The sequence below is a fragment of the Lutra lutra genome, chromosome 11, assembly GCF_902655055.1.
Source record: "Lutra lutra chromosome 11, mLutLut1.2, whole genome shotgun sequence".
NCBI lineage: Eukaryota > Metazoa > Chordata > Mammalia > Carnivora > Mustelidae > Lutra > Lutra lutra.
In genome coordinates, this window is record NC_062288.1 from 39,865,813 (window position 1) to 39,887,471 (window position 21,659).

The 21,659-nt window shown below is 39.9% G+C and overlaps 1 protein-coding gene across 3 annotated transcripts in view; it reads right to left on the reverse strand.

Moving 5' to 3' along the window:
* The window catches only part of SLC25A13 (solute carrier family 25 member 13), a 184,956-nt gene that overhangs the window by 96,118 nt on the left and 67,179 nt on the right, over positions 1–21,659 (reverse strand). For 2 of the 3 annotated variants that reach the window (XM_047695756.1, XM_047695755.1), the window contains exons 4-5: positions 20,462–20,577; positions 773–912 (exon numbers count right to left, since the gene is read on the reverse strand). In XM_047695756.1, coding sequence (XP_047551712.1) covers positions 773–912; positions 20,462–20,577 — 256 coding nt within the window. The remainder of the gene's footprint in view (positions 1–772; positions 913–20,461; positions 20,578–21,659) is intronic. The other variant, XM_047695757.1, reaches the window with a different exon arrangement.

Below are 21,659 nucleotides of genomic sequence, written 5' to 3' on the forward strand. Positions count from 1 at the left end.
TAAAAATTATGCTTCAGGAGGAAAACTAAACTGCAATCATATTTTGTTATTACTCGCCCACTGGCATCATCAGTGGCAAAATGGTGAGACCATAGTGGGGCAGGGGTGGTGATGAGAGAAAGGCAGGAGGGACGAGGCCAAGGAAGGTGAACCCCAGAAATGTAAACAACCCCGAGTTTAACCCTGGGTATGGACAGCAGGTGCTCTCTGAACAGCGCTTCTCAAACTTGGCTGCACATTAGAAGCACCTGGGAAGCTTTCACTATCCCAATGCCCAGGTTCTCGCTGCCCCCCTGCCCAGTCAAATCTAGTCTCTAGAGGTGGGGGACCCAAATACCAGTTGTTTTTAAAGCTCCCCAGGTGATTTCAATTTGTAGTCAAGTTGCAGACCCAGTGCCTTTGTCTATAAAAGGCTTCAAGTGAAATAATTCTATAGTTAGAGGCTGATGATGACATGTCTGTCATCCCTCAAAGGAAAATAAAATATCGGTGAATAGAGGAACTAGTCATAAGTCAAGAATTCAAGTTCCAATCCTGCCCTCTCCCTGACTTACATAACTTTTCAGCAAATCACTGGACTTCCTTGGGCCTCAATGCATATTCCTTTCCACAAGAAGGGATTCTACACAGTCTTTAAGAACCCATTTAGTGATATTTTGTTTACATACTAATAAAGAAATACTTTCAAATAGGATGGTTTGGCCAGGTTAGTGATTTTGAGGTAAATCAGGATCCCAGTTTTACTTATTTACACTTGAAGAGCTGGACCCACCAGTAAAAACTGAGTGAATTCTGCATATGTCAGGTGTCTTTTTCTTTCTTTTCCAAAATGTAGTTGCACAAATTCTGAATCCCAGTTAAACGGAATATGTTGGTGAATTGTAGTCTGTCCAAAAACTTGCTTAACGTCCTCTGAAAAGAGAAAAGAAAGACTGATTAAAACAAATCAGATTTATCCTTATAGAGTAAGTTATTAAAAGGATATTGATATTTTCTTCTTACAAAAATAGTTCAATTTTAAAACAACACAGGTTATAAAACCATAGCAATAAAAGTTGGAATCTTCATGGAATTAGTGAAGAACCCAAAATTAAAAGTCCCACTAATAAAGAGAAAAAAAAATCAAGAAGTCACACACAGATATACACCCATGTGTGCGTGTGTCCGCTCATGCACCTAGAAGGAAGTGGGAAACCAAACCAAAATAATACTTTAAACCTAATATCATCATCTCACATATTTTGTTTCAACAAATATTATTTTCTAAACACAGGGTACATACTTCAACTGTTAGTGGCAGGAAACACATATACACATATAGAAACACATATAGCACTATACAAGTCTTCAATATAGTCCTTTTTCAAGTCATTAAAAAGTTCTTGATGATTTAATAATATTGGTTCTCCCAATCCATGAGCATGGAATATTCTTCCATTTGTTTGTGTCGTCTTCAAGTGACATAAGTCAGACAGAGAAAGACAAATAACCATGGGACTTCACTCATACGTGGAATTTAAGGAACAAATGATGGTGACTACATTTATCATGGTAAGCACTGAATATACAGAGAATTGCTAAATCATTATGTTGTACTCCTGAAACTAATACAACACTCTATGCTAAATACACTTCCATTTTTTAAAAAAGTTATTGAGGATTTAGAAATCAGTTAGATGTATCTTGAAGCACATATTCAACAGTGCTACGACTCTATCTGAGCTTTAAGAAGTTCCACTGGTCATGAGAGAAAGGCACCTAAAGACAAAGGTGATGGGGAGTAGAGTCCAAAGCCCAATTCTTCAACTTGGCACTGCACATGCCCACAGAATCCCGTTTCAGATGGGCACCAAATGTACTTGTACTGATCCTTTACCTCGTTTGAGCCTCTATCACAAATCGTTTGAAAACTGACAAAGCAAACAATAACAGGAAAAACCTGACTTTTCTAAAGCTTCACATTTCTCTTTACAAATCTCCCTCTCCCAACAAAAATGTATGTGTGGAAGGCAGAGGGACACATATTATTATATTAATGAGGTTCTGTCGTAGCCTTCACTTCCTTAAATATATCTACCAATCCTGCTCATTTTTAAGACCAAGCTATGCCTGATACATTGGGGATTTTTTTCCCCTCTTTGCACCTATTTTAAAAAAGAAAAAAGAAGATAGTCCTTTAGGTTTCTGAAAGGAGCCAAAAACTTTGGCACAGGTTTCCACTGTCCCCCCAAATCTCCTACTTCTAGCGCATTACAACCTCAAGTTTTTATTCCATGCTTTTAACATTTCCAGTATTTTTTTTTTAAGTTTGGCTATGAAGAAACAGCAGTGCTGCCATCAGCAGAAGGATGGGTGTTTACCTGCACAGAGAAGGCAGTAAAAATCAGAACTACACTGGGCATACATTTTATAAAAGGTGGCAGATCTCAGGCTGGCCCTAATGAGGAGAGTAACACTAAAAGTTTTAAAGTACAACCCTTAATTTCTCTGACTTTATTCTGCCTTCCCCACTTTTAGGAAAAACAGAGAGGACATAAGGAAAAAGGAAGTGAAACAAGAACTGGGGTTTAAAAGAAAAAAAAAAAAAGACCCCCCCCCACCCAAGAGAGTGGGGGTAACGATCATCCTTGATGAAATAAATTAAGCAGGAAAAACAAGTTTCTTTACAGCTCTAAACATCCGAGAAGAAATTCCTAAACCGGAATTCCAGTGACTAACCTTTCTCAGACACTGCCCGTGTGCCAGGGACTGTTCTAATGGTGCTACGCACAAGTTGTACAAGAGACCGTGCCCCCAGAAAATCCGTGGCTCCTTTCCATTCTCCATTTCCACACCTCTGCATGAAGCAGGCCCCACAGAGGTTCCGGGAAGGCTCCCACCATCTTCTAATCTACACCAATAAAGTATCTAGTGGGAGATGATGTTCAAATGACAAAGATGGGACCAAAAGAATAAACACAATTTTTTACACTATAAGTAAACATTTCATAGCATAATAAAATGTAAGCAAGAACAGTGTCCTAGCCACTTTTCTGCCAAGCATGCTTGTGGAGTAAAGTTACATGCAATAATCCTGCATACCTATCAAAAATGACATCCTTCTTTTTCCTGACCTCTCTCTCCTTCACTGTCCCATAGAAAGTAACAGACCGTAGTAGCCAAATGCTGGTATCTAAAGCTAGGGCACTTATTATCCATTTTAATATATTTACAGTCTAAAACTGGAAATATATGTACATAAATTTAAGTCATTCAAAAATTAGTAAATGAATTTAAAATATGCCTCACCATAGCCTAATTAGTTTTTTTTATAATTAAAGTAACATTTACTGCCTGGTAGAGGCTCTGAGTTTAATTCAAAACGTGAACTTTGAACCCTGAAGTCTAGCACCTTCTGCCACTATTCCACAGAGCTGTTCTCTCCTATGAAGCCTGCCTGAAGTACTGACATCCAGTCATTCTAAAGCGCAAAGCTATATGTGATCCTGAAGAAATAACACCACGTACTGTCAATCCTACAGACCCATATCATTGGTAATAATCAGTTTTCAAGATATATTTATATAATATGTATATATATGCAGATATGTGTTGTGAGTGCATGTATTTATTGTGTATCTTTTCTTTCCACATAGACAATCAGCACCTCCAGAGCAAAGGGCCTTCTGCTCACATCTGATTCTCCCACCATGGCTGGTTTAGTAGGCTTAGAGCAACTACCTACTAAATAGAATTTAAATGAGTCAGTAAATGTTGACAGTAGAGCAACAGGTTAAAGACAGTGGCATTAACCCTTTGAGGCACTACAGATTCCACTTACTGAGAAGCTATTTCAACAATCATTTCCCAGGGGCGCCTGGGTGGCTCAGTTGGTTAAGCGACTGCCTTTGGCTCAGGTCATGATCCTGGGAGTCCTGGGATCGAGTCCCACCTCGGGCACCCTGCTTGGCAGGGAGTCGTCTTCTCCCTCTGACCTCTTCCCTCTCATGCTCTCTTTCTCTCAAATAAATAAAATCTTTAAAAGAAACACACACACAATCATTTCCTAAGATTTCAGGGAAGTACGTATTATGAATCATCAGTCCTACTTAGTAAAGCCTTCAGTTCCACTCCTAGACTGACTCCTATCTATCAGGAGGGTTGAGGATCTGCATTTTAACCAGAATAGCTAGTGTTTCTGATACAAGGGTCGGTCTAAGACCTCATTTTTGAAAAAACTGCCCCAAAAAGTTATGGGAAAGTTAGATTCACTCTTTCCTAATTTTTAACTTCTCACTAAAAGAGACAAACATATGATAGGATGGAGGTAGGAAAGAGTCTCCAGTCCAGCGAATGTAATCCAGTACGTGTAAACACAGGCCACTTGTAGACACAAGAGGACTCACAGGGCTGCCACACTGTGCAACCCCGCGGACGACCTCCTCTTCATGTCCCATGCGTCTGATGCTCCCTGGAGCTGGACAGGCTCCACCTGACATGACCCTGAGAATGTGGTCCCTTTACTAGTTCTCAGCTGCTCTGACAAGCTGGCTACGGGAAGAACGCCAGGGCTCAGCTAGCTAACTGACAGCTCGGAAGTAGCACAGCCACTGTCACAGTGTACTCTCCATGTGGGAAGCCGAACGGTGGGAGAAGACGTGCTGCTGTATCCAAGTCTAATCCATAAGAAACAACTAAACAGCAGACCCTCACAGTACCATAGGAAGTGTTCACCTGCAGGAGTTCCTTCGTGGCAAGGAAACAGAAGCATCAGGAGGGGGGCCTTTCCAGAAGAGAAAAAGGCTTCTTGGAGAAGACAAAACATGATCTGGGTCCTGAAGACTGCCAAGGACTTATCCAGATAAATCTGTGAGGGAGTTTTTCAGTGGAGAGCAACAGCATGGAAAAGGGTTCATTTCCTCGGAAGTGAATTAAGGGTCCAATCAGAGTGCTTTGGACCAAAGCCACCTGGGGTCACTGAGACATGACAGATCCTGCTCCAGGCAGTTACAGACGCTGGCCTCACTTGCCAGACCAAATATTATTTTTAAACCCCAAGGACTTGATGCCACACTTATGGTGAAGAAAAGGTTGCTGTGGAAGAAGAACTATTCGTGGAACTCTGCAGAGAAAAAGACCCAGGGGCTTTTTTTTTTTTTAAACCATTTAAAAATTTAAACCATTTGGTACAATTTCTACAAAATTCATTTTACACTTTCCTACTTCACCTAATAGAGGTTTATGTATTCAAATATCTTAAGACTGCCAAGCCATTGTAACTGGAGAGACCAGATGACTGTGCAAGAGGGGAGCTGGATTCTTCTAAAAAGAGAACTACCAATATTTCTACTCGTTTTCATCACTAATCAACTCTTTTAAAGAAGTAAAATATCAAGTTTTGCCACTCTGGAAAACTCACACATTTTGTACAAAAGTACTGAATAGGTTCCCAAGTCAATGAATACTTCATCCTGTTCTGTAAGTCATTCTGGGGCCTTTGTCTTCCGAAATGCTTTGTTTCTATACTTTCCTTTCGCTTCATGAGCACAAACATCCATGAGCCAAGAGTCACAATGGGTCCTGGAATTCCCCCCTTCACTTTGAAAGGCAGTGTAATATCACCTCAGGTTAACATTCTTTTCTCCTTTTAGCAGGTACAAAGAGCTTTCTCTTCTAACATTTGATTGTTGGAGATCTGACTGCCTAGTAAGGCAACAAAAAGGTAAGAGTACTCTTCCTATTTTATAGCTAGAAAATCAGAAACCAAAAACCAAAGCAATTTCCAATTTCTGCTCTGGACTCTGGATCCCACTGGAAATTCCATGAGCTTTACCATAAAAGACTCCAGGAATCAACCTGAAGGCCATCCTATCACTAAACCTTTCCACTCTCTGATCTTTCCAAACCTAACTTGTATTCCTGGATGGGAAAGAGGAAACCGCAAATGATCTGAAACCCCAAATGTTCTAGGCTTTTTGGTTACTTATTTGGTTCACTGAGCTACATATGTAACGATAATTCATACCTCATCAGCTGATAGCTTTCAAATAAGCACCAGAGGACAGATTTATCACTAACTTAAAAAGAATGAGAAGAAGGTCTATCCTAGTCTAAAACACAAGGCCTTAAAATCGTAACCCCAGGTAGAGGTCAAATAGGCAAAGAAGCAAAACTGAATTACCACTGGAATAGGAATGAGGCACCACATTATGTGTTTTAGGTATTTAAAGTCATACTTTTCTTAGCGCAGCCACTACTCTTGAAAGTAAAAACAAATTAGAATGCTTATCTCTTAAAGTATAATCACTGTTATTTCAGTCTGTGCCAAACAATATTTCGAAGGCCTACAGTTCCCATAATATCACCAAATAATGGTGGTATTATTTAAAGCAAGACTTCCCAAATAAGCTCAAGGATCCTTTGAGTTTATCTGTGGGACTTTGCTTTCCCCATAAATGTTTCCAGCCTAAATGTCCACTGTACTTTTTTAAAGATTACAAAAAGACAATTATTGGCAATTGTTTGTGGCAATTGTTTCTTTCCTAAACATAACTTCAAAAAGTCAAGTAATTTCTCCGAAGTTAATAAATTTCTCAGGCTACAGAGTATATTATAGCAGCAAAAGTTGTAAATTTTAAAAAACTGGGTCATGGACAACATGATGTTGTCTGTAGAAAGTCCTAAGGACGCCACTAAAAAACTCTTAGAACTTAAAAATGAATCCAGCAAGGCTAAAGGATATAAAATCAATATACAAAAATCAACTGTGTTTCTAGACACCAAAAGTAATCAACCCAAAAATGAAATTAAGAAAACAACTCCATTTATAATAGCCTCAAAAAGAAAAAAAATACTTAAGGATAAATTTAACAAAAGACACGCAAAACTCATACTCCAAAAACTACAAAACACCGTTGACAGAAATTAAAGACTTAAATAAATGGAAAGATATTCCATGTTCATAGACTGGAAGACTTAATTTGTTAAGGTAGCAGTATTATCCCAAAGTGATCTACAGATTCAGTAGATCCATTGTCAAAAGTCTAGCTGGCTTCTTTGCAGAAATAGACCAGTTGACCCTAAAATTTATATGGAAATTTAAGAGACCTAGAAGAGCCAAAACAATCTTGAAAAAGAACAAAGGTGTAATTTAAATTTACTATAAAACTACAGTAATCAAGACTGCGTGGTACTGATATAAAGACAGACATACAGACAGAAAAGAACTAAGAGTCAAGAAATAAACGTGGTTTTGGTCACTTGCTTTTCAATAAGAATGACGACAATTAAATATGGAAAGATTAGTCTTCTTAACAAAAAAATAAAATAAAAGAAGAAGTAGTTAGAACCCTACCTCACATTATATACAAAAACTCACTCAAAATGGAGCAAAGAACTAAGTATAAGAGCTAAAACTGTGAAGCTCTTACTGGAAAACACAGGCATAAATTTCTCTGACTCAAGATTAACAATGATCTTTATTATGACACATGCAACACATGAAAATAAGAAATTGGATTTCATCAACATTTCAAACTTTTGTTCTCCAAAGGATACGATCAGCAAAGTGAAAAGACAGACTACAAAATGGCAGGAAAATTCTGCAACTCATGTACCTGATAAAGAACTTCGGAACATATAAAGAACCCTTGTAACTCAATAATAAAAGGACAAATAACCCAGCTTTAAAAATGGCAAAAGAATTTGACAGGTATTTCTCCATATAATGGCCAATAAACACATATGAGGTGCTCAACATCATCAGCCATCAAGGAAATGCAAACCAAAACCACAATGAGATAACCACTTCATCCCCACTAAAATAACAAGTACTGATGAGGATATGAAGCCAAAACCCTCATACACTGTTGGTGGGGATCTAAAACCATGTAGTCGCTTTGGAAAATCGCATAGTTCCCAAATGCCCCAACAATTCCACCCCTAAGTATATATCCAAGAGAAGTGAAAACATATGTTCACACAAAAACTTGTACACAAATGTTCATGGTAGCATTATTCATAACAGCCAAAAAGTGAGGATTGCTAAGGTATGGGGTGATAAACATGTCCTCGGGGTAACGAAAATGTTCTAAAATTGTGGCAATGGTTGCACAAATTTGTGAATATACTAGAAACCGCTGAATTATATATGCTTTTAAGTGGGTAAATTTTATCTCAATAAACTGTTGTTTAAAAAACTTAGGACTATCAGATCTGCCTCTTACTAATGAGTGACATTAAGCAAATTACTAACTCTGACTCAATTTTCTCTGTAAAATGGGAAGAAAATATCTACCTCAGAGTGCTGTGTGGAGCTAAGTATGCCTAGCACAGGTTCTAAACATAGTAGGTGACCATCAAAATGGTAAAACTCCAAAATCTGAAGTCTTAATTATAATGAAAACTGTCATCTGGGAATCAAATATTTACAAACGGTACCTAAAAAATCAGGCACAGTGTGATTTGGAAATATCATAGTTTATACATTTCTCAAAAAGCAATAATTTTCCTCAAATACTTAAAATCCATCCTTCTCTTAGCTCATATATTTAAAATTTGAAAGGAAAGTGATCAAAAATTTAGTAATTTTCTATTATGTTTCTGAAAGTATGAAATTAAGAAAGATTAAGAGCCTCCACTCTTTACTTTTAAATCTTTCAGATAACTAGAAATATTTAATTGGCAAATTACTTGCACATGCCATTAAGTGGTTAGAATGAATTTGTTTTTACAAATTCTATGGGCTCTTATTCCTTAACCTCCACCACACTATAATCTGAAATCATCAAGGTCTTCACTTATGCAAATTTTAACTTTCTACGTTTTTGTTTCCATACAGAATAACTAAATTAATGCACTTTAATTTCCAAAAGATTCACTTTTTGAAGCTGCAAATCAACAAAAACGAGTTTCCCATTCAAATAAAAAAGGTTCATCAAGCTACATTATTTTAAACACTGAACCATAATCTCTCTCATGGATCCTAAAAAATTCCATTAATACAATAAACACAAAAAGGATGTTTATTAAACCTCAAAGTAATCCCTCTCAGAGGCAGAGGGAGACTTGCCTAACAACCCACACTTCAGCTCGGAACGGCTTCATTGGGGTGCTTTCCTAACGTGCACTAAATCCTCAAAGAAAGTTGTGCTTTCGCTCTAAGGGAAATAATATCCCACCCCGCTGATACAGTTAACAACAGCTCACACGGCCATCGTCTCTTAAGCAAGGAGCAGAAGACAAAATGTTGAACTGGTTAAGTTAAATAATATAATGGAGCGAGTGGATGCAGACCCATCTCTACCTCCACGTGCTCCAGGATCAAGGCTGCCATTTCAAACCCTTTTGACAAGTGCCTTTTTATATTAATCACAGTTAAGGGTCTGAAGAGGAAAGAAGTATTGTGGCTACAATTCACACTCACTCAAGGAAGTTCTAGGGGGAAAATGGGTGCCATTAAAAGAGAGTAAGTAAAGAGTAAGTACTTCACACACGCAGCCCCTCTCATTAAAACTGAGTTCCCTGTAAGCCCCCGAAACTTTTTATTATTATTCTCAACACACAGGTACAGCAGTGGTAAGTATCTTTCTAAGCACATACGCACTCTGCGCGCACACACGCAGGCAGGCCGGGCCGAAGAGGAGACAGAAGTCATATAAATGCAGTGTTGGAGTAGATAAAAGTGAGAGCTAATGTGCACCTCTTCCAATCCAGTACTTAGAAAGGGATCCAACTACTCTGATGAGGTCATGGGCATCCAAGAAAAAGATCGTCCTTCTCATGGTGTGGAAGGCAAAGTTGTGGTTCTGGAAAAACCAGTCACTTTCCACCCCACTCTGGGCTTCTTTCCATATCCATGAAAGAAAGCCATGAACTACACCAGCCATTGTTCAACAGTGGTGAAAACGACATTCCCTGGAGAGCTTATTTAAAACAAATTCCCAAGCCCCACGCCCTAAGCTTTTAATTCTGCAGACTTGAGAGGGAGCCAGTAAGTCCACAGTGGTAATGAACACCTCCACACTATTACAACCAAAACCCATGGTCTGCCTTACTGGTAAGAATCCTTCCTATTCTAAAATCTGATGGAGCTATAAATCCTTGAGGTTACCACACTGCTTAACTCATCACAGTGTAAACGCTGCTTCACAACAATTTTAAAAAAATTAAAAAAAAAAAAAAAAAGGTTAAAGCCTGGCAGATACCTAGCACTTGATATTCATCTTTTATCATATGCAATAAACAGTGAAAGGTCAACTGAGATGTTTTCGATCCACATGCTAGACAAGGTGTTTTCAACCAGATAAACCAAACCATTAGCAGTCTTTCATAGTATCAAAAGTAGGTGCCGTAAAACAATGTCTGGAGGCATAGAGGAGACTGTGGTCGCTCTCCAGGTATGTGTTTGCTTTAATCATCTGTTGTACTAATTACTGTTAACTTTCCTCACCCCTAGAGAAGACCACAACCAAAGAATTCCAAGTCTTTGAAATTTTTAAGGGAGTACAGAATTCCTAATTCGTTCTCTAAATGCAAGTATAATATCTGTATTGTCTAAAAAACCAATTTCCTCAGCCAGTTTCCTTAGACGGGTGTGATCAAAAATTATTTTCTTGCAAAAGCATTAACATACATTTAACCCTACTGAAATGCTTCAAGAGCAGATGTACTACAAATGTACACCCACAGTGATCCCATATTAGTATAAAAATGTTTTATTTCAATTAAAATGTCTAACTATCCACCCCCAACACATACCTAAACTGTAATTTTCTCTGAGAACTTCCAATATGTTCTTGATTTTGTTTCCTTTATCAACCTATCAGAGCAAAAACTGCCTTGCAACTGTTGGAAGAAATCAGTCATTAGCAGCAAGATTACAGCAAATTTTCCAATTTGGAAAAACTGTATTTTTATCTCTCCCTCATACTGAAAGAATAATGGTATAATTTTACTATTTTTAAATGAGCAGTACAGTTTAAAATAGTACAATTTTCCCAGTGCTCCAAGTTTTAGGATTTACTGTTGGCTTTCTGTTCTCCACACCTTCTACGCTATTCATAAGTCCTCTTCTCCCTCCACCTGACCCACACGTGTGTTCGCACACATCCACGCAAACAGGGGCAGAATCCCCCCAGTCAGCCTCTCCACGCTGACAGGCTTCTGAAGTACGGTTAACCTTCAGGCAGTTGTTAACTAAGGAGTGGCTTCACAGGGTTATTGTGATTTACTCTCCAATTGACATTCTCCCACCTTCTCAACAGGCCTTTATCCCCCCTCCCTATTTTTAAAATGGAGTGATGAAGTAGCAAAAAGTACAATATTTTAGCCATTTGAGCATGGACGATTCTCAAATTATCCCACCAACTGGAAGTGCTCCCTGATACTACTATCTTTCAAAATTGAAGCCATTATGGTCAATCGTGCAAATCCGTATTTAGCTTTTCGTAAACAGTGGATTTTTGACCCAATGAACTGGAACAGCTTCTGAACAGTCTCTGGGATCTCAGGCAAGACACTCGGCACCGAGGCATGCCACAATTCTTACCACGGTGGAGGTTATTTACTTTCAAGACATACACTGTTCTTATCCAATATGCTCATTCTCTACTGGAATGTGGATAAGAAAATGGACTTGAGTCCCAAAATAATATAAACTAAATCTACTGTAGGGCAGTAAGTTTTTTTCAGCAAAATAACACACTATTTTTGTGAAACACCAAAATCAAAACCTCCCCCAAATAATGCTCCTTTCAACCCTTAACCAATTTTTGCCCTCGTTTATCTCTGGAATATTTCATTTTCCAAGTGCCTTTATAAAGATAAAATAAATGATCTTCCCAGCAAGTTTAAAAAATTACGGCTAGGGGCGCCTGGGTGGCTCAGCGGGTTAAAGCCTCTGCCTTCAGCTCGGGTCATGATCTCAGAGTCCTGGGATCGAGCCCCACATTGGGCTCTCTGCTCACCAGGGAGCCTGCTTCCTCCTCTCTCTCTGCCTGCCTCTCTGCCTGCTTGTGATCTCTGTCAAATAAATAAATAAAATCTTAAAAAAAATTTAACTTTATTAAAAAAAAATTACGGCTAAAGTTCTGTCCTCGTCAAATCCACTACATACATTCCTCTAGGGTGCATACCTTCAAAACTTATTTCCATAATTTTAGCGCTCATCATTTTCTGCAACCTGAGTCAAAATGACTGAAGCAGACTGTTTCCACGTATTTTGTCATGTCAGCTGGCCTGCCTGTTTCCCAGAGCGTGCCCACTCTACTTTCACAGCAGATGCTCTGGTACAAAATCTAATCGTGAACCAAGAAAGGGCCCCTCCAAACACCACCATCCATGTCAAAGAAGTAACTGGAGAAAGGCATCAGAGATCAATCACTTCATTAGTTCTGGAGATTGTGTTTAGGTCTCAAAGACAAAAGTTAGGTCCTGTTCAAGTAAGTCTGACAAAGTTAAATTGATTTATTTTTCTGCAGGACTTTGCAGAGCTTTAATAAAGTAAAAATTTTAGGCTTTAAAAGTGACTGGTAGGAGAATCTTTTTTTCACATAACACTAACAGAAACAGGAAACACCACTACTTGAAGGTACCCAAAACTCACAATATCATTCAACAGCGAAGATTAAAGGAAAAGAGGCCACTGCAATTTCCAATAAAAGAGCAAGACTGGGCTAGTTTTTTTTTTGGACACCAGGTCAACTGACGAACCTGAAGCAGAAAGCCAGTCAAAGCTTCCCAAGCGTGGCACTATTTCACAACCGAAGTTTTTAACAGCTAGAAAAGTCTTAAATAAGATGTCTATTCATTCAAACTGTCCCTCTACAAAAAGCACTTATCTTTTTGACCTCTTTAAGATCTGCTAAAAGCAAATGCTCATTTAGACAGAACACTATTGACATTATTGACAACTGTGGCCATTCTTGGACTCCGACACTTACCCAGAACCCCAGAGTCAAGAAGTCCTTGTCTTTCGAGAATTCCTGTCTTTAAAGTTCAATTAAAAACCGCAGATCCCTACACACATCACTGCCACATAGACAATGAAACTGGGGCTACTCTCACATACTAAGAACGAGAACTTTAAAATTGCGTTATAAAACAGTTCATGAAGTTTTGTTCACTGGAATGCAAAAGGCAAGTTAAAGAGAAAAACATGTATTAGCATTATGCAAGTAAGCAAAAATTTCAGATTTCAACCTAAGAAGTACTATGGTATAGTAACATACTCTGAGTTTTCAGGGGATCCACCTATGGTCACTGGACCAAAGTAAGATTCAGGCTGTCTACTACTATTGGGCGAGGCTGTTCCTGTGCCCTACTGCAGATACAACAACCAAAGAACCAGCAAAGGGCTAGAATCGGTCATGTGAAATTAGTATCATCAAGAGACAGGTCACTGGTGGGCACACTAAATACACCAGGATTAACAGTTTCATTACCACCACCACCACCACCACCACCCCGCCCCCACAACACATGCTCTTTCTTAAAATTCATAAGGAAAATGCTCTGCTTTCCCAGCATCCTCAAATAAGAAACATGGGAAAATGTAAGTGGGAAACCCCCTTCGCAATGTGTCTACACCACACCTTTAAGCCCTGACCTTCACTTCCTCTGTTCACAGGAGAGTGGTCATCTGCCTGCCTCACAGAGGTACTGGAAAGCCCACAAAATGATCATAGGCGCGTCTGCCTCTGGCTGCGCCGCACTCCAATTAATGCAAGAAAATCCATCTTTTCCAGGCATCATTTGGATCTGGTCACTGTCCTCTGAGGAGCCTGTGGGCCTCCCAACTTCCTCTCTTATTAACTAAAAACTCCTGCCCAGGAGCCTCTTCCATCATATTGTGCCCACAGCTCTCAAGGTGTTCATTTCAATCAAGGGCTTCCTTTAACATCCTCAGCCTGTACGAAGACCATCTCCCTACCCCCTACTACTCTATGAACCGCCCCCACCACTTTAGAATTCTGTTCACGTCAAAAGATAAAGCTTCCTTGGTGAGACCATGTCAAATGCATTTCAACAAATTACCTGGACAACTGTGCCATCAAGGCAATGAGAACTCTAATCTGGGTATGTTCTTCCTTACGATTACTTCCTGCTACAGCCGTACAAACTCCTCTAACTAAATGCAGTTGCTTACTTCTTCATGAAAAATTATTAAATCCCTCCCATGTCTGATAAAGACTGAAAATATTCCAGATTAGTCGGCCCCTGTCTTCATTAGGAAGAAAGGGCTGCCCCACAGAGCACAGCCACCCCTGGGGGAGGCAGGAGCACACGGTAAACAGCAAACCCTTGGCGGTCATCAGGCTGCTACCTGGACTATACCACAGCGACCACAACTGTGGGCAAGTTACTTAACCTTCCCAAGGCCATTTCCTTTCAGAAAAATGGGAATTATATAGGACAGACCTCCCAGATTGGGAGGATTAAGTAATAAATTACATAGAAAGCACTTAGCCCAGAGGCAAGTAGGTAATAAGTGATCGATAAAGATAAAAATGTCAGGTACTTGCCTTCTCTCAAGAGATTATGTAAAACCGTCTGTCTTTGGAGCAGAACAAGCTCGGTACCTACTATCCGGTCCTTCTTCCTGCCCTTGGACCCCCTATACCCCACAGTTTAGTCATATATGATTCATTCGCTGACAGGTCCAGAGAGATTACAAGGCCAACCCAGACCTCCATGAGACTGTTATAGCACCTCCCAAGTGACCTTCACCTCCAGACCCCCATAGCTCCAAGTTCCTGCCATTCACAGGCCATAAAGCTCCTGGGTGTTCCCAGACACTCCTCTAGCGCTGCTCGCTGCTCGTAGGGCCTCTAACCCTCCTAGCACTTAGCTTACATTATAGTCTATCCTGACATCATATAATTTTTGTTTACTTTCTACCTAAAATGTAAGCTCCCTGGAGATTTTATAATCTTCAGCCTACAATATAGTCAGATCTAAAAGATATCCCTATCTTTACTAATTCTTTTGCCCCTACCAATTAAATGGCTTCAAGCACTATTTGCTGATAACTACCAAATTTCTATCTCCCAAATTCCATACTCATATATACCTAAGTGCCTATTTGACAACCTCATTTACATATCCAAGAGGCATGAAACTAACACATCCAAAAGTGACCTCCTGTTTTCCTCCCACCCCAAGCCTGTAGCCCTTCCCATCTTGGTTGGTAACTCCACTTTCTAACTGGCCAAAGTCTTTGAAATCACTCTTGCCTCCTCTTTCTTCCACAGCTCACATCCAATCCATCAGAGAACCCTGCTGATTTTCTCCTCAAAATACCCCTAAACTCACTGAGGTTCAAGCCACAGTGATCATTCATGTGGATTACTGCAATAGCTTTCTAACTGGTCCCTCTCTACTCTGTTCCTTCCATGATCTATTCTCAACACAGCAGCCAGAGTAATCCAGTTAAAACATAAATCAGATTATGTAATTCTGCTCTAAAAAAAAAAAAATCCTGCAACAGTTTCTCGGTTTACTTACCATCAATGTCCAACACCTAACCTGATCTTTATAAGGGTCTTTATCAGCTTTGTTACTTCTCTGAGCTTCTTTCCTACTAGGCTCTCCCTGACTCTTTTAGTTCACACAGGTTCTCCTTGTGTTCCTCAAATGTGCCGAGTACACTCCAGCCTTCAAACCTAGACAACAGCCGTTCCTTTTGTCTAGGACAATCTCTCTCCTTCTTCCATCTGTCTACATGATCAATTCCCCTACCTCTTTCAAGTCTGTGCTCAAAAGTCACTTTCTCAATAAAGCCAACCAAACCATACTGTGCACAGAGGAGTACCCTCTTTGTTTCATAGCTCATTGTTATCACCCCAATATTGCTAGAACTTACCCATTCTATTAATCCCTTAATCCCAAGCATTAAAATTATCAACCTGTATATGTTCCTGTTACTAGCCTGGTGAACAGGTTGGAAAACTATGTTTCACTGACCCACCAACTCTTTCTGTACGTAAACGTTTACTGGAAGACCACCAAACCCATTCGTTTACATACTGTCCATGGGAACAGCAGAGTTGACTAGTTATCAGAGACCCTAAGGCCCATGAAGTTCAAAATATTTACTATCTGGTCCTTCATTGAAAAAATGTGCTGCTCCTGATCTAGCATAAAAGTAATGCTTTAAAAAAAAAAAAAAGGAAAATCATGTTGAAACTCAAAAAACATAATTTTAAAGAGATAAAGCCTTAGACCTTAAATATCATAAATAGAAATTCTTATAAACAACTCCTCACATAATGGTGTAGAAATACGTAATTATTATATCATTTTATTCATTCTTTCTTTTGATTAAATGACTAGACCATCAACAAATATTTCCTCTTTTTCCTTCTTGCTTGCTTTCCACCATGATTGACTCTTCTGTACGTCCTTCTTGCCCACTATGTTAATGTGATAGTTAAGTATCAATGATGTTCAAGTTCACAGAATTCTGAAGTTTCTTTCCGTTTATTATATTCAATGTGTAAACATAATATAAATCCATTAAAAGATTCATGAATACTTTTAAAAATCATGCTTACTCTTCAGCTTACATATAAAATATGGCTCTTGTTCCTGCTATCTTCCTTCTGAGAGGTTTAGCACTGATTCCTACTGGCAAGAGACCTAGCTACAAAATGGCAGACATACACTAGCATCTTCAGATGATAATCACATAGATATGTATCTTCTCTTCTCTCTCTCAAAATTTGTAGTTTCCATCAACTTATGCTTTCTAAATAGCGGTGGAACAGGCAGACTAACATTTATTACTAAATAAGCTTTCATTTAGGGGTGCCTGGATGGCTCAGTCAATTAAGCATCTGACATCAGCTCAAGTTATGATTGACCATGAGGTCATGACTATGAGCTCATGATGATCCCCGCTCAGTGGGCAGTCTGCTAGTACCTCTTGCCCTGCCCCTTCCCCTGCTGATTTTCTCTCTTTCTCAAATAGATAAATAAAATCTTTTGAAAAAAAGAATAAATAAGCTTTTATTTAACTACTCCAAAAAACCCTTAAGGCAGTCAAAAATTTACACACATACAGATATACGTAAAAACACACTAAAATATTCAATGCAATAGCATTCAAAATCTCAGCAGGATTTTTGTAAAGACAACTTTTTCTAAAACTGTTTTGATAATTCAAAAGGCCAGGAGCAGCCAAAATAATCTTAAAAAATAAAGTGGGAGGATTCACATGAAATCAAGACTTATTACAAAGCTTTAGTAATTAAGAGAGTATAGCGATGGTGTGGACAGACAATATTAGGACAGAATTCAGAAAAAGACCCACAGGTGATTATGATCACTGTATCACCACAGGGCAATAAAAGAGCAATCGTTTCAATAAACTGTGCTGGGAAACTAGGTATCCATGAGGTTTGGGGAAGAATCTTGACCCCCCACAACATGCAAAAGTAAACAAACAAAAAACACAAGCACCATTCTAGAAAGACTAAAAATCTAAATTTGAAAGGCAAACAAAAAACTTCTAGAAGATAACATAGGAGATTTACTTTTGGGACCTCAATATAAGCAATGATTTCTCAAACAGAACACAGAAAGCACTATCTGTAAAAGAAAATGTTGATAATTTGTACTACCTAAGTTTCAGAACTTGTGTTCCTTACGGCCCTATTAAGTGAGTGGAAATGTTAAGTCACAGAATGAAGATATCTGAGATACACAACCCATAAACAGCTTGTATGTAGAAAAACGGCACACCACTAAAGAAGATATGCAAATGGCCAGCAAATATTTTTTTAAGGTTGCACAAGCCATTAGTAGTCAGGAAAATGCAAACTAAAGCCACATAATGAGCTATCACTGAAATAAAAGTGACTTGTAATACCAAGTGTTAGCAAAGGCATAGGATAACGAGAACTCTCACACACTGAAAGTGTGAATGCACTGGTACAAGCACTCTGGAAAACTGTTTGGCAGTATCTATTGAAGCTAAACACACACCTTTTCTAAGACCCAACAGTTCTAGAAATGGCCCCACACCCACAACCCAAAAGACAGATGAAACAGCATCCAAAGCACATTATTTGCAGCTACTGAAGCTGGACATGTGCAAATGTCTATCAGAGGTAAGATGAATAAAACAAATTAGGATAAAGTCATACAAAGGAATAGTATACAACAAAGAAAAAGAACAAGGGGAAAAACAGATACAACAAAGACATGGTTGAATCTCACAAATGAAATTTGAGCAAAAGTCAGAGTGAGATGGAATGTTCTGTATCTCTTCATTTTTATCAAGTTTAAAAACAAGCAAACCCAGTCGATGATGACAGATGTTAGCTGTTAGCACTGGGCCTGGGGGACAATAACTGGAAAGGGGACCGTGGAGCACCAGCACTATTCTCCTTCTGATCTGGATGGCGATAAAACAAGTACATACACTGTGCAAAAGTTCATCAAGACGTACACTTAGGATGTGTGCATTCTTCTGTATGTATACTATGTTTATGTGAGAAGCATACTTTAAAAAATTAAAAGCAAGGGGCACCTGGGTGGCTCAGTGGGTTAAAGCCTCTGCCTTTGGCTCAGGTCATGATCCCAGGGTCCTGGGATCGAGCCCCACATCGGGCTCTCTGCTCCGCGGGGAGCCTGCTTTCTCCTCTCTCTCTCTCTGCCTGCCTCTCTGCCTGCTTGTGATCTCTATCGGTCAAGTAAATAAATAAAATCTTTAAAAAAAAATAATTAAAAGCAAAAATTCACTATCACATGTAAAGTAGGCTAAAAACACAAATAAAAACAGAACAAAGTGTTCTTTGTGCAGGTCCTTTCTCAGGGCCCCTGTCTCCACCCTGGTGCCCCCGCACCCCGGCCTCCACACGTGCTCCAGGGAGGAGGAGAGCATGAGTGCATGACACTGCCCAACTCACTCAGATGTGCAGGCCCCGGTCCTCTGTAAACCTCCAGGAAACGCTGTCCTAATGTATTCATCAAACTGCCTCCACTGCGTCAATTAAGGCCACCATGAGCCAGCCGCTCGTCTGTACTCGACAGTTTCAATGGGGACGTGTTTTTATTGGTGTTCCACTGAAAAGCTGTGGTTACAGTGACACTAAGACGAACTGGGTTCATGGGAAAGGAAAAAATGGAAGCTATTCTAGGGATGTTTAAATATGAAATAATCCTCAAGGAGTATTCACGGAGAGCATCTAGGCTTCTAGACTATACAAAACAAAACCAGGCACATGTCCGTGTTTTGCCTCAGGTGATCAAGCCTTAAACAACTGCATGTCCAATGAATGTGGATGAAGGCTGCAGGAGGGGGAAGGCTTCTAGAATAAGTCTATTATACTGCCTTCCCTGTACTTTAGGCAGCTACTGTCTTCACTTCCTAGAAGGAAAATGAAGACCTGAGAGGATGATTAACTGGCTCAAGCACAACAGAGCCAAGAGCTAGAAGGAGCTAAGTGTCTCCAATTTCCAAACTATTCCAGAATAGATGGTATGCTGATATCGTCTGTATTTTCCTACCATCTGTACATTTCTCACCATCTATCAAGTAAGAAAAGCCCAGGAAGTCTCAATGAATTGGAAACTATGAATAAAGACATTTGAAATGGGTACCTTAGCCACCTCCCCTGAATCAACAATGTATAAGTCCAAAAGGTCTCCACCGTTTTTCACAGGCAGTGCTGTCTACAGCAGGTTCACATGCACAAAGAGCACCTGCTGGATACCACACAGTCCAAGGAAACTGTGGTACTTTCCAGCCAATCTATACCTTCAGTATAAAAAAGTTTATTTGTACACTTTTTTCAAACGTCAGGAAGCAGTTTATTTTTAATAAAGAACCTATTCCTGGCCCGCTGCTTCCTTTCTCCTAATACTTAAAGGACTTCTGGGTTTTCTGCAGCTTTGTGGCTACTCCCTGTGAGATGGGTTCTGGCTTTTCACAATAGAGAAGGCGGCAGCATGGCAGGCACAATGACCCAGCCAAGGGGGCACATAGGGCTTGGAAGACCGAGGTTCTTCTGGCACTGCCCTGAGCTCCTATCCTGGGCAGAGCCCTGGCACTCAAGCTACTCCGTGGGAACCAGGTAAGGACCGTAAGTGCTGGGGGCACAGGTACCTTCTGTTCTTGGGCAGTGGATGACGTCTTCCTCCCATCCATGGGACGCACCACTGACTCTGAAGGGAATGAACCGAAGTCCTGCCTAGTTCCCACGGTCTACGGCTCTGAAAAAGTCATACACAACCTCCCTCACTTTAAAACTAAACCAGAGTTTCAAAACTAAGCCAGAGATCTGGGGTTTTTTTTTCAAACAGAAAGATATCTGGAGCTCAAAACACAGCACAATCTTTTTAAAAGAGATATGCTTAACTTCTGCAAAGCTTCTCCCTACACTTCATTCCTGGGGATGAAAACAAACAAACACACACACACACAAACGGCTGACACAAGTCTGTACTCACGTAGGTGCACACACACTCACGCCCTTACCAAAAGTCACTTCTCCTTTGCCAGCTTTGTCAAACAGCTGAAAGGCCACCATGAACAAAGCATCCGGGGCACAAAGGACAGATTCAAATGCTACGAACTCTTGAAAGGATATTAATCTGCAACATAAAACAAGCACAGAGCATAAAATCAGTAGCTTGTGGCAAATAAAAGCATACACAAATAGACACTAAGGAAAAAAATTAAACATCACTGTCAAAAAACTACATTCAAACCTAAAATCATTGATTAACACTCAGCATTTCCTTTCACATACAGTGGACTGAAACAGCAATGTAAAGATCTGAAGAAAGAACATGACAGGTTTGAATTATAATTTCAAATGTAACTGTTTTAGCCAAAAATGGCATTTTTGTTTCAGACATATTGCTGGATTCTAGAATTAAAGAGGAGATATTTGGGCGCCTGGGTGGCTCAGTGGGTTAAGCCGCTGCCTTCGGCTCAGGTCATGATCTCAGGGTCCTGGGATCGAGTCCCGCATCGGGCTCTCTGCTCGGCAGGGAGCCTGCTTCCCTCTCTCTCTCTCTCTCTCTGCCTGCCTCTCTGTCTACTTGTGATCTCTCTCTGTCAAATAAATAAATAAAATCTTTAAAAAAAAAAAAAAGAGGAGATATTTTAGATTAGGATGTGATTGTGTAGCAGCAAAACAGAGCAGCTTTGTCATTCATTAACACCTTTACACACCATGTAAAAACGGCTCACAGAGACCCATTCATTGCTTATATCCACCGACCACACGTGGACTCAGCTGGCCGACAGCACGGGCGGGGGCAGCAGAGTACAAACAGACGTGACATGTGGTGCCAAGGATGTTTTGGTCCCATTAGGCAGACGGCACTAGTCTAGAACTATAGACAGTATACAAGGTTAAGACAGGGACCAACATGATGAAAACAGAATTCTGGGAGGAAATCAAAGAAAGCTCTGCAGCAGAAATGGAATGCAGGCTGGGTCTTAAAAAACGCGTGAAATTCAGGTATGTAGTAATGGGCACAGAAGGGCGGGAACTCTGGTCAGGGGACCCGAGCAGAAAGGCAGGTGCGAGAAAGCTAGGGCGTGGACAAGGGAAATGGTGAGGAACTGATTTTGTCTGGGCAGCAGAGCACATAAAGAAAAACACTGTGAAATGCGATTAGAAGTAGAAGACCAGAGATGGGCATGAAAACAAAAAAAAGGCCTC